A 13,049-nucleotide genomic window follows, 5' to 3' on the forward strand; every position below is an offset into this window, starting at 1 on the left:
ATCCCTTTGTTTTCCGGACCCCCAAGGCTACACTGACTCCATGCCCCTGTGGCTGGCTAGAGGGGACACACAGATGGATGTGTGGACATCAAACAGGACACACCGGGCATCGGGCAGGCCCAGCGGGCCTGGTTTCAGAACCTCACCTCTGGCCATGCAAGGCAACTTTGTTTTTACAGCTTGTAATTGATGGGACTGAACATATGTGTGTTTCCGCATCTTTTTCTTTTTTCTTTTTTCTTTTCTTTTTTTTTTTTTTTTTTTGCTGATTTTCTCCTGCCTTCTGAACAATTCTGGTCTGGTTGCATCAGACCCTCTGGTGCAGCACCCTCTCAGCCCCGTCTGCCTTCTCTTCTTCAGGAAAGACCTGGGCATGATATTGGGCCTGGAGAATTGGGAGAAAAGAGAGCCAAGGGGGATCACAGGCTGGGGAGGGAGAAGTTTGTTGAAGACAAGCTATGGCAGGCGAGGGAAGAGGGTGAAGTCGAGGATGACGTGTCCCCTGTGGGGTGCTCAGAAAGCCCCAGAAAAGGACATGAGTTACTTTGAGCTGACTCGAGGGTGTCGATCCTGTTCTTTCGTCCACGCCACCACACAAGGATTGAGACACATAACTTTCTAATAAGCACTTTGCAGATTTTCCAATTTCATGTGAGATTTGGTGGGGGGAAAATGGTGGGGGTGGGGGGATGTTATTATTTAAATAAATTATGAATCCTCTGGCATATGGGAAAGGAGGCTCCAGTGGTATACTAAAGCCCTGACACATAGTAGGCACTCCTGTAAATGGATATGGCATGATGGCTACTAAACGGATGATTAACCAAATCAATTGCTTAGTTATAGATTATCTGCCACCCCCCGGAGCACGTCGGGCAAGTTGGGAACTCCTCTCTGTGGAAGGAGATTAAAAAGAGCCAGACAGAAGCCGACATTTGTTGAACATCATTGAACATGTATTGAACATGTGTAGACATTATGTGTGTATTTATAATACTACCTCTGTGAAAATGATTTCTATAATCATACGATCTACTGATTAGAATGGCCAAAATCAAGAAAACCACCACTGCCAAATGCTGACTGAGATTGGGGGCAACAGGAGCTCTCACCCATTGCTGGTGGGAATGCAAAATGGTACAACCACCTAGGAAGACAATTTGGTGGTTTTTCACAAACCCATACGTGCTTTTACCATAGCATCGAGCAACCACAGCTCCTAGTATTGACACTAAGAAGATGAAAACGTATATCCACCCAGAAACCTGCACATGGATGTTTGTAGCAGCTTTACTTATAACTGCCCAAAGTCAGAGGCAACCAAGATGTCCTTCAGTAGGTGAATGAGTAAATAAACCGTGGTCCATCCAGACAACAAGCTCTAAAGAGCAATGAGCTATCAATCCATGAAAAGACATGGAGGAACCTGAAATGCATATTCCTAAGTGAAAGACGCCAGTCTGAAAAGACTACATACTGTATGATTCCAACTATATGACATTTTGGAAAAGGCAAAACTCTGGAGACAGCAAAAACATCAATAGATGCCAAGTATTTTTTTTTTTTAAATAAGGGGGAGATAGGGAGAACACGGAGACTTTTTAGGGCAGTGAAAATACTCTGTATGATACCGTAACGATGAACCTATATCATTATAGATTTGTCTAAACCCATAAAACGTACAAAACCAAGAGTGAATCCTAAAGCAAACTGTGGACTTTGGGTGATAATCACCAGTCAACGTAGATTCATCAGCTGGAACGAATGTACCCCTCTGGTGGGGATGTTGATGATGGAAGGAGCTCTGCACTTGTGGAGACAGCAGGTATACAGGAAATCTCGGTACCTTCCTCCCAATTTTGCTGCAAACCTAAAACTCCTCTAAAACAACAAAATCTTTAAAAATCTATATGAGACTAAAATGCTGACTCATATGCCATAATAGACTCAAGCATTTTCACTAACACGGAAATGTCAAAGAGAACCAGTGTGTTATTAATCCAGAAATACAAAAGTGATGTGATCTATACATCCATCTGCTGATGGAGTGTCTCCCCCTCTGCCCAAGCTCTCATTCTGTGCCTCAGTCTCTTCATCTGCATTATGGGGATAAACTTACTATTCTCCCTCCCTCAATTATCAGACCAACTGGTGCTGCAGTTAAAGGGCTTTGTAAACCACAAAACTATATGAAAAAGCAGACCTCACACTTCTGGTGGAATTGTAAATTATTACAACCCATTTGGGGGGTAACTTGGAAGTCTCTATCAAAATTTTAAAGGCATATGCCTTTCAACCTAGCAAGTTGATTTCTAAGAAATAATCTCACACACCCACATGCTCAGGTGCACAAAAATAGACATTGCACAAATGATCGCCACGACATTGCTCACAGCGGGAAAAAATAAACCGAACACATCCCAAGTGTCCATCCATGAGGAATTACTATCACAACAATGGTACATTCACATTTTGGGAAATGATGCAGCTGTTAGAACAGGATAAGACACAGCAAATGAGTGATACATTGAATAAAAAAGTAAATTATGGAGCAATATGATCAGTATGATCTCATTTATATACATATTTTTTAAAAAGTATGTGTGCATATGACCACAGACATAATAATCTGGAAGGTTGCTCATGAAAATGTAAGCAACTTTTACCTCTGGGGAGTGAGCCGCAATTGGATGGGAAAGAATGCTGCTTCTTTCTTTATGTGCTTTACACATTTATACATTTAATTATTGCCATAACTCAACTGGTCGCCTACTTCTGCTCTTCTCCGCTGGAGAAGACAGAGTCATGCTGCTGAAACCTAAGCCAAGTCACACCCTTTCTCTGCTCACAAGCTTCCCATGGCTCCCGTGTCACTCACGGCAAAGCCAGTCATTGTTTTGCTCCTCAGAAGGCCTGTGTGTCCTGCCCCTCCCTCTGACTGCATCTCCTGCTTCCCCCTTGCTCACTCCTCTCCCGCCCGGTGGCTTCCTGGAACATGCGGGGTGTTTTCCGGCCTCGGGACCTTTGCACAGGCAGCTCCCTCTGCCTAGGATTTTCTTCCTCCAGATCTCTATAAAACTAACTCCCTCCTCTTAGTAGCCTGCTCTTGTCCTCTTAGTTCAAATGGAAACCGACAGCCCTTTCCTCTGCTTTTCCGGTAGCACTCATTCCTTTCTACCATGCCACTGTTCGTTGTGTCTCCCCCAATCAGAATGTAAGCTCCGTGAGGGGAGGGGTACTAGTTAATCACTCAAGCTTATCCGTTTCAGTCACTCTTCCTTGGTTCAAACTGTCCTTCCTTTTATTTTCCTCCTAGCTGCCTATTTCTTCCAGAATAGACCAGCAATCATATCCTTCTTACTTACTCGCCCACATCGTCACTAACAAGTACTTACAGATATACTAATTCACACTATAGTGTAAATGACTCACTATTTACTCGCTTGTAAGGTTCACTGTCATATAATTGTGTTGAATCTTCAAGTCAACCCTATGGAGAAGTGATTCTCAAACTCGAGGGTGCATAAGAATTACCTGAGGTACTTGCTCAGCGCAGAAAGTCTTGGGCCTGAAATCACATAGATTCTAAATTAGCGGGTTGGGTGTGGAGCCCAGGAATCGGGATTCTTGAGAAACACCTAGAAAGATTCTTTGGGAGGTGGTCTAGAGACTCTATGTTTAGGGAGTCCAGCTGTTTTCCACTAGGCACCATAGGGGTCCCCTTTGTAAATCTCTGTCCCAGGAATTCACGATTCTTTTTTCTACAAATTAGACTTTTTAAAAAGAACCACACTGATTGAACTAACACTGTGAAACATGTATCATAAGCACTAGACGAGAGCAAGAATTAAATTTCGCATTGAACATCTTCATTTGCCTGACCCCAAGTAAAGTGCTTTCTCCTGGGAGACACGACAGTTTCCACCTGAATCTCTTCTCAGGTCAGAGCTTCTCAAACCTTAATGTGCATACCGATCACCCGAGGATCCTAAGAAAAAATGCAGATTCCGATTCAGTAGGTCTGGGAGGAGTTTCATATTCTGCATTTCCCCCCAGGCTATTCAGCAATGATGACACTGCTGACCTACAGACCTCACCTTGAGTAGAAAGAGTCTTGGTCAGGGACAGGAAATAGGTTTCATTTCACAGGCCGCATCGGAACGATTGGTTGTGCCAGCCTGGTTAACTAATTCGGAAAGGTTCAGAGGCAAGACAACGCTCAGAGAGGAAGAATGCCGTGATCAGTTGGAGATGTCTGACGTGGGCACGGAATAGAGTTCTGTGAGACGTCTGCTACCCTGATCTACGCTGCAGTTCCCCAAATAGCCAGTGTTTAAACAGTGCAGCAAGTCGGTTCAACAAGAGATCATCTTATATAACTTTATATCATCGCACGCTAATACACACATAAAACGCGCATGTGCACACACACAAATACACATAACAAGGTAACTCTGGCTAGAGCCTTGTTCTTTCTCACCTCTTGGAATTTCCAGAGCCTCTAAGTTCCTGTGCTTTCCCCACAGTGAACCTCCCCCATGGGTCAGCTTCTTTCTGCCTCACACCTCTGCAATCTCTCCCTTAGCCAGAAGGGAACAAATACCCAGGACTTACACGTATTCACAACCTGATGTACTTTGAAAACATCCTTGCTGCTTACATTCTGCATTGGTTGACTAGACGTGCCATAACAAAGTATACAAGCTGGATGGTTTAAACCACTGAAATTCATTGTCCAAGGTGCTGGAGGCTGGAAGTCCAAGATCAGGTGCTGGCAGCCTTTGTCCTTTCTAAGGGCTGGGAGGAGGAACCTGCTCTATGCCTGTCTCCCTGGCTTGCAGATGGCTGTCTCCTGTCTTTCATGTGGTCTTCCCACTGTACGAGTCTGTCTCCAAATCTCCCCTTCTTATTAAGGACACCAGTCCCACTGGATTTGGGCCCACCCTGACGGCCTCCTTTTTCCTTGATTCCCTCTATAAAGACCCTATCTCCAAATAAGGTCACATTCGGAGCTAGGATTCAGTGTGTGAATTTTGAGGGGCACGATTCAACCCATAACACATGGACAAGGTGTTCTACGACAAAGGTCAGATTTACAATGCAGTCCCTCACTTCTCTTCTACTTCTTGTCACATCAATATTTAATTGACTCTAATCCTTTTTTTTTTTTTTTTGACCTTATGGTAGTTTATAGGCTCTACAGCAGGCTTTCTGCTGACATAACTGTTTGAGACTCTGTAAGGGGGCCAAAGGCACCTCCCTCACACCACTTCTGTCTCCCTCTTTAGCTTTTCTAACTTTTCATTCCTTTGAAAATGTAAAACATTTGGATATAATGGGTCGAAACGAAGCACAGAGTTGGTCAGTGTGACCTAGCTCTTCCCTTGGGCATCTTATACCTATGTCCCATGGACACCAGCTCCGTTTGGACCCAACAAAAGTCATTTTCTAATAAAGCACCCCGGGAAGCAGCAGAGGCTGGCCTGACTTCCCATTTCAATGGTGCCCAAGTGGGCTGAGCCCAGAATCATCTGCTTCCTCCACAGCAGGCAGATTCAAATCTGAACGAGAGTAATGCACAGAAGAGCAGATTTTGGTGACAATGCAGAGTTTCAGCCAAAATCCATGCTACCACCTGGTAGCTTTTGAACAGGATCCATGCCGATATTTCATCTGGGCCAAAAACACAAGAAAGATAATATTTTGCATGTCACACCTCTAGCCATGTTCCCTGTCAGCGACATGTCGCTTCCCAGTCACGCCACGAGGAGGGTGGCGGATATTGTATTTAAAGGGGTCCAAACGGAAGGGGCATGTTGGATTTGGAGTTTCTAATAAGTTGTGAAGCAGAGGGAAAAGGGCCGTAGTAGCCTATGAAATATTAAGCCACTATTTTTTTCAGAAGCTCAGATATCTTAGCAACCCCCATTTGATGTGATGCACATTTCAGTGTTTCCTTTGTTAAATCAATGGATTTTGGAACCGAAATGCGTTCACTTATTTCATTACAGTTCAGCTTCTGTTCTGTTCCAAAAACTAAGTGTGTAGGTAAATGCTATAGACTGCACGTGGGTGCGCACACACTCATTAAGCATGCACACTATAGAGAAATCTGACTTAATGAAAGTTTATTTGAAGAGAATGCTTATTTAAATGCAGTCTACTCTTGCAAATGGAAATGGGTTATTTTTGGATAATTGCATAGCTGGGTGAGCTGTGCATTCACTCTGCTGGGTGGCCCATTTCTTAACCTTTTCTAACTGGAAAAATATATATATATATATATTTTTCATCTGCAGAGAGAAACTAATGGGACCTCATTAGGTCAAGAGTATGGTCGTGAGGCTTAAGGACTAGAGAGAAATACAAATAGGAAGCCTCACAGAATGATGCTGGGGGAGGGGGAGGAGGCGGCAAAACTGAAAGGCTCTCATTTTGTTACTGCTGAGTCTTAGGTCCAGCAAAGACAACTAATAAGGGTCTTTAAATATCTAATTACAGTAAACAGCCTTCCCCTTTCAAATAAAAAGCTTCATTTATGCCTTTTTAGGAGTCAAGGGGAAAACCATCCTATAAATACCATGGGGAAGACATCAAGAGTACCCCAGGGATCCCTGTGGTGTGCTTGGGAGCCTGGGGATGGGACCAGGGAGCAGGAGAAGGGTGTGAGCTCAGATGCCTAAGCAGGGTGAGCCTGGGGCAGGCCCAGCTCAGTGTGGCATCTGCAGGGGGGTTCCCTGAATCCCCAAATCCTGTGCTTCATTTATTTCTGTCCATAGATTCTTTTTGTTCTCACTCATTGACAGGCAATTTAGGAACTCAGCCGCCAACTTTCTCTCTCATGGCTAGGTTTCTCTCAGTTTTGGATTTCCATGGATGGCCTCTGGGCAGCACCCCCTCTTGACCTACCTGGATTGAGGGAATACCCCTCCCAGTGATCCCACACCTACAGGCAGCTCCCCACCTTATCTATCCTAAAATCAGGAAAAGAGCGTGGGCCATACGACAAAATTAGCTGCTGTCTTGCAGTTTCCATATCACATACAGAGCCTTTCTACCCACCCATCCTTGCCCTCTGACCTCTGGTTAGAACTGAACGCCCGGGTCTAGAGGGAATACTCCAGGTGTGCAAGACACAGACCCCATCTCAAAGGCTGGGAATCGCCTTGCACTGCTGACTGAGACATAAGTTTAAGAACTTAAAAACATCCACCACCAGAAGCAAACTAATGGACAAACCAAGACAAACAAACAAACAAACAAAAACAACCCTGTAATAAGATGATTGATTGCCACTAAATGATGTAGTACAGACTGAACTATAAGTAGATGTTGAAGACTAGATAAATTTGGAGATAGTGGATCCCTAATGAGAGGTTAAGAGAAATGAGTTGGGATTTGGTGGAAAGAGAGAGTAGAGGAGGGTCTCTAAGGCAGAAAGAGGGCATAGCCCTAGCTCCCATAATTTCCCAAAGATGTAAGGGACAGGGGTCTACGGAGAGGTTTGGAGTAATACCTATCCTTTGCCTGCTGATGCCCATAGCTTGGGACCTGATAGAAAGCCCAAAGGAAGTGCATAGGGCATACCTTGTGGGTACAGTGACCTGGGTTTAGTACTGTCACACCTGGTTAAATAATAGTCTTGGTTAAATAATAGTCTCCCTGAGTTCCAATGTCTCCATTTCTCGAGTAAGGTAAAGAAATACAAGCTGCCCTGCCTAGCTGTCATTATAACTATCGACGCGTTTTTATCATGAAAACTTATTGCACATTTATTAGATGCCAGTCACAGGAATAGGTACTCTGCATACGGTATCTCATTCACTCCGCACAATAGCCTTATGAAATAAATATTACGTTGCCCATTTGGTAGATGAAGGGGAGTAAAGTCATTTGCCAGAGTCCACTTAGCTGCAAGTGTCAAGCCAATATTCACAGGGTTCTCGATGAGTGTTTTGTGAATCAGGAAGCACCAGCAAACGTTACAGGTATCTTTCCAAACTTGTCCGTAAGTGTTTGCAAGCATCTCTCCTAATTATTGGGAAGCCCTTGGGTGGCCACTGTGAGATTCCTTCCAGGATAACCAAAGCAGATAAGCTCAAAGAATTCATGCGTCCACTCCCCAAGAACATTCTTACCTCTCGTCACTGGAGCACGACCCAACTAGGGCAGGGTTGGGGTACCTAGCAGTAGAGCACCCCCAAACTAAAAAAATAGAATGTGGTTTTATCAAGAGCCAGCTTCAACCAATCCACCAGTTGTTTTCCAAGGGGTTGGGGGAGGAGGCAGGGAAAGTCAAAGTTTGATATCCATGTCTCTGGAGAACAAAAACCATTAAAAATTCCTATCAGAATATAATAATTAATTTGGTATCAAATCGACCTTTGACTTTTCTTCTCTCCCAAACTCAGTCAGTTACTATGAAGGACATGAGGGCAGGGATTTTGTCTAGCTCATGGCTGTGTACCCAAGGCCTGGCATGCCATAAGTGCTTAATACAGACACACTAAAGGAATGGCTCTCAGCAGGTGACTGCTCTGAAGACCCTACAAAAATGCTGAACAGCATAGCGCCTTCCGGTGGAACCCAAATGGCAGGGAGAGACTTTCCCCAGAGGGGGAGGAACGCCTTGTGTTTTCTGAACCAGCCGACGAAGTGGCTCAGTCTGGCGTCTGACTCTGCAGCCTCCGTGTGCACAGTTCTTGCTTTGCTGCCAGTCAAGGATGCCATTCCCTGAGTCCTGGGCACCAATGGGGAGAATAAGGAAGGGAGGGTGTGAGCAATGAGGGGTCCTAAGTGTTCCAGGGGACAGACATGCTTGCTGCTCAGTGCAGGGTCTACTGTCCCCAAAGTCTCCCAGCCCCCACGGGTTACTGCTGTTACTGTCTTTGTTTCTGGGGTGCTGAGGTTGATTTGTAGTACCAGAGAGTTTTGCCCCAGGAGGATGGTGCTGAAGCCAACTTGGAAGCACATGTGTAACAGAGTAGCCAGCAGCTTAGAGCCCTGTCCTTCCATCGAGTATAAAGTTAGGCCAAGGGAACCTCCTAAAACAGAGGCTAAACTCCATTATAGATGTTACTGGTGTTCTGGGAGTCATAAGAGTGTAAGGACAGTCATTCCCCCTGTGACATGGGACCCAGATGTCATGGGTGGTGATCTGGAAGGTTGTAGAGACCCAAATACAACCATCCTAACCACATTTACTGCCCCTCCAAATCTTCCTGTTTGCAAAAGACTGCATATCCCGCTCACGTACTCATTCAATCAAGTATTTATCGGGCACCTACTGTGTACCTGTCCGAGTTCTAAGCCAAGGATACCGCAGCGAACAAGATACAGTACTTGTCCTTCTGTTGGAGGAGGCAGACAGTAAACAGGTGAACAGAGAAATAATCAAAGGCTAGGATGGGATAAGTGCCTGAAAAAGAAAAAGCCAGCAGATCCAGGAAAGCCGACAGAAGAAGGTGCTATTTGAGGCAGCAAGGTCAGACGAGGGTTGGTTGCCTGGGAGGTGGCATCCGGGCAAACAGCTGAACGGGAGGAAGCAACGAGCATCTCTGGCTCTGAAGTGCAGCCCAGTTACCGTGGGCTGTTGGACCGCGACCTGCAGACCTTTAGGGGTAAATCACTTTTCAAACCCAAGTTTTAAAAATACTCCTTTGGAGTAAATGTTCTCAGATTTGTGCTGACTTCAGGAGGCAAGCAGACTGCCTTCGCAGCAATTTTTAAAAATAAAATGAAAAGCAATTATGTTCCATTGCAGCAATTTACTCAGTGAAAATCTGGGGAGCAAAAAAAGGTGAACGCATCCCCTTTAACGCCCCCAGGCCTGCTTGGGCAGGGGGAGGGGCGGGGAGCTTTCCTCGAGGCCAGGACCTGGCTCTCACCTCCTCCAGGATGCAGGCTCAGGGACAGTGAGCTCTCACCAGCTGGGAGTGAGTCACCCCAAGCACAGCCAACGGAGCAGCAAAGACAAAGGAGAGGGTTTGTGTGTTTCCCAGACATGACACGTCCTACGGAGGGTGCAGCCAAATCGGGCCTCCCGAGGTCTCGGAGTGTTGATCTGCAGTCGACAAAGCTTAAAATGACAAACGGAGGGGAGGGCGGGCTGCCCAAATCATGCCGCACTTTTAACCCAGCCAGACGCCCCACGTTCTCCTGACTGGCGCGTTGGTGTGCCACTTTCTCATCTGGGTTTCCAACCACCCGCCCCCACCCTCACAAAGCCCTCTATTTTAACATTAAGCTTTTAAAAATATGTATAAATAGTCCATGCTCAGAATATACAGCAAAAGCAAAAAGAAGGGAATAAAAATCATTCACAGTGTCACACCACTCAGCAATAACTGCTTTTCACGTTCTGCTGGATATCCTTTGAGAGTTTTTCTTTCCCGTCTTATTTATGGATACGTATTTTTAAACAAGCTATAGCCATACGATATGTCATTTAACAGAATTTTTTTTTTTTTCACTCGAGGAATCCAAAATATCTTCCTAGGCCTATGTAAATAAAGAGCTACCCAAATATATTTACCGAGTCAGTTTTGATGGCTGCAGAGATTTCCATCTTACGGCCAGACCATAATTTATTGGATTTTTCCTGTTCTTGGGATTTTCATTATTGTAAACAATGCAGCAACGAGCATCACTCACTCCTTCATTTAACAACTATTTATAGAGTGACTTCTGGGGCTAAGTTTGAGAGCAGATCCTTAATTATCCCCTGAGGATAAATTTCTCGAAGTGGAATTGTGGGGGTCAAAACACAGGCGTGCATTTAAGGCTTCGAAACAGCATATTAGTCTTATTGCCAAATCGCCCCCTGAAGCATTGTTCTGAGCCGTGCTCCTTTCAGCCTGGTATGGGAATCTCTAGCTCCCAAACTCTTTGCCAACATTTTTTCTTTTTTGGCGGGGTAGGGAGGGGGGCAGTTTTGTAGGAGCAAATAATGTCTTGTTTCACTTTGCAATCTTTGGTTGCTGCCCAGCCTAAACATTTTCCATGTGTACGAGCCAGTTAGATTTCCCTTCCTGTGAATTGCTTATTCACAGCTCCAACGATATGTCTTAATTAAATCTCGGATGAAGAGGAAAGAATGGAGAAAATAAATAATTATTGAGTGCTTGTCATTTGCCAGACAGTGTATACTATCGGCTTCATGGAGAAACACTCATCCTTACGACGGGTCTATTATTTTCCCTGTTTTACGGGTGACGATGTACAGTGTGCAGTATTCACCTGCCCAAGGATGAATGATGAAGAGCGGAAGCAGAACGCAACTCTGTGTCTAAGCTCGCTCCCATCACAGTCTCTTGGGGTGGGAGGGGTGTTTAAACTTTGTCTGATTCTGGGTCACTTCCTTAGGGGAGCTGTGGAAGGGCCAGAACTAAGATGCTTTGGTCCTTATCATGGGGTCTTGCCTGGCGCCAAGTCACTTTGTAACAACAAATGGCTTCCTCGGAGGACCTGTCACCTAGGATTGTTTTTTATCATTTTAGTCCAAGAGCCTCTAGGAATATGTTCTCAGGAAATACTTGGAAACGATAACTGCCAAACGTAGAGACAGGTCTTTCTCAGGGCAGCTGAGTGGCTAAGGATGCATTTTAGAAATTGGGGCATATTCTGCCGGCAATCACAGCTTTTGGATCTTTAGACACTCTTCAGAAGCAGCCTTAATGTGCTCCAAACATGCACCATTGCATCACGAAATGAACAGCTGGGTAAAGTGTCTCCTGATGCCCATACTACCTAGAGTTCGTTAGAACTCTGCTCCTCATCTTTTGTCTGATACTGGCCACAGCCATGTCAGTGACCACACTGCATGGCTTGTCTGTCTACTTTTCATTAAAGTAAAATTCACCAAACGTAAAACAAGCCATCCGAAAGTGAACAATTCAGGGGCACTTGGTACATTCAGAATATTGTGCCACTACCACCTGTAATTACAAAATATTCTTCTCTCTCCAGAAGGAAACCCCGCGCCTTTCGGCAGGCATTCCCCCACTCCTTCCTCCTCCCAGCCCCCGGCAACCAGCAACCCCATTTGTGTCCCTCTGGGTTGATCTGCTCTGAGTGTCTCATATAAATGTGTCATACAGCATGTGAGCTTTTTGCCCGGCTTCTTTCACTTAGCATATGTTTTCGAAGTTCATCCATGTTGCAGTGTGTATCAGGAATTCAGACCTTTTTTTTGTTTGTGGCTGAATAATGTTTTGTTATATGGATAGACCACAGTCTGAGTGTCCATTTATCTGTGGACGAACGTTTGTGTTGTTTTCATCATTTGGTTACTGTAAATAATGTTGTTCCCAACAGAGGTGGACATGTATTTATTGCCTGTTTTCAATTCTTTGGAGTATATATCTAGGAGTGGAATTGCTGGGTGTTTGTTTTTATTTTCTAGTTTTTTAGACTGTCAGATTCTTGGGCACCGAGGTTTCATCTTGTTCACTAATATATCCCTAGTACCTAAGGCGACTGACTTAGTCCTGGTTTGCCTGGGAATGTGGGGTTCCTCAGGACACGGCCTTTCAGTGATAAAACTGGGAAAAACCCTAGCAAACCTCGACAAGTTGGTCACTCTACCAATGTCCAGTGCATTATGTGACATGGACCAGCTACTCAACAATTACTTGTTAGAAAGAAAAACTCCTGCCATTTACTTCACGTTTACTCAATCACGACATGTCTTAGCATACTGAGACTATTATGGGGTTTTTGTTTTGTTTCGTTTTGTTTTTAACCCAGGGGGGTATTTGTAGCATTCTACAAGATTATACGAACCCGCGCTTTCAGTGTGGCTGAAGTGTGCGCATGGAAGTTCAGATAGTAGAGCCGCAGGTGGCCGCAGTGTCGGGGCCGTTTGATGGAGATGTCTGAGCAGCAGCAAAGGCTCCCTTCCCTGCACTGGTGAGCGAAAACTGCTCTATGTGCCACAGAGGAGTATGGCTCCCTTCACTGAACGAGACTGGACAGATCAGAGAAACACCACTCGTCCCTAGAGTGGCAACTGCCGTGTCTCTGGAGAAGAGCGCGGGCCCGTGGGAAGC

At 45.0% G+C, this 13,049-nt stretch overlaps 1 protein-coding gene across 1 annotated transcript in view; it reads right to left on the bottom strand.

Moving 5' to 3' along the window:
• Positions 1-307: 307 nt before the first annotated feature.
• The window catches only part of LOC118606686, a 402,280-nt gene continuing 389,538 nt past the window's right edge, over positions 308-13,049 (bottom strand). The window contains exon 4 of the mRNA XM_036225879.1: positions 308-385. Within this exon, the coding sequence (XP_036081772.1) occupies positions 308-385 (78 nt within the window). The remainder of the gene's footprint in view (positions 386-13,049) is intronic.

The sequence above is a fragment of the Rousettus aegyptiacus genome, unplaced genomic scaffold, assembly GCF_014176215.1.
Source record: "Rousettus aegyptiacus isolate mRouAeg1 unplaced genomic scaffold, mRouAeg1.p scaffold_m13_p_8, whole genome shotgun sequence".
In the NCBI taxonomy this organism is placed as follows: Eukaryota; Metazoa; Chordata; class Mammalia; order Chiroptera; family Pteropodidae; genus Rousettus; species Rousettus aegyptiacus.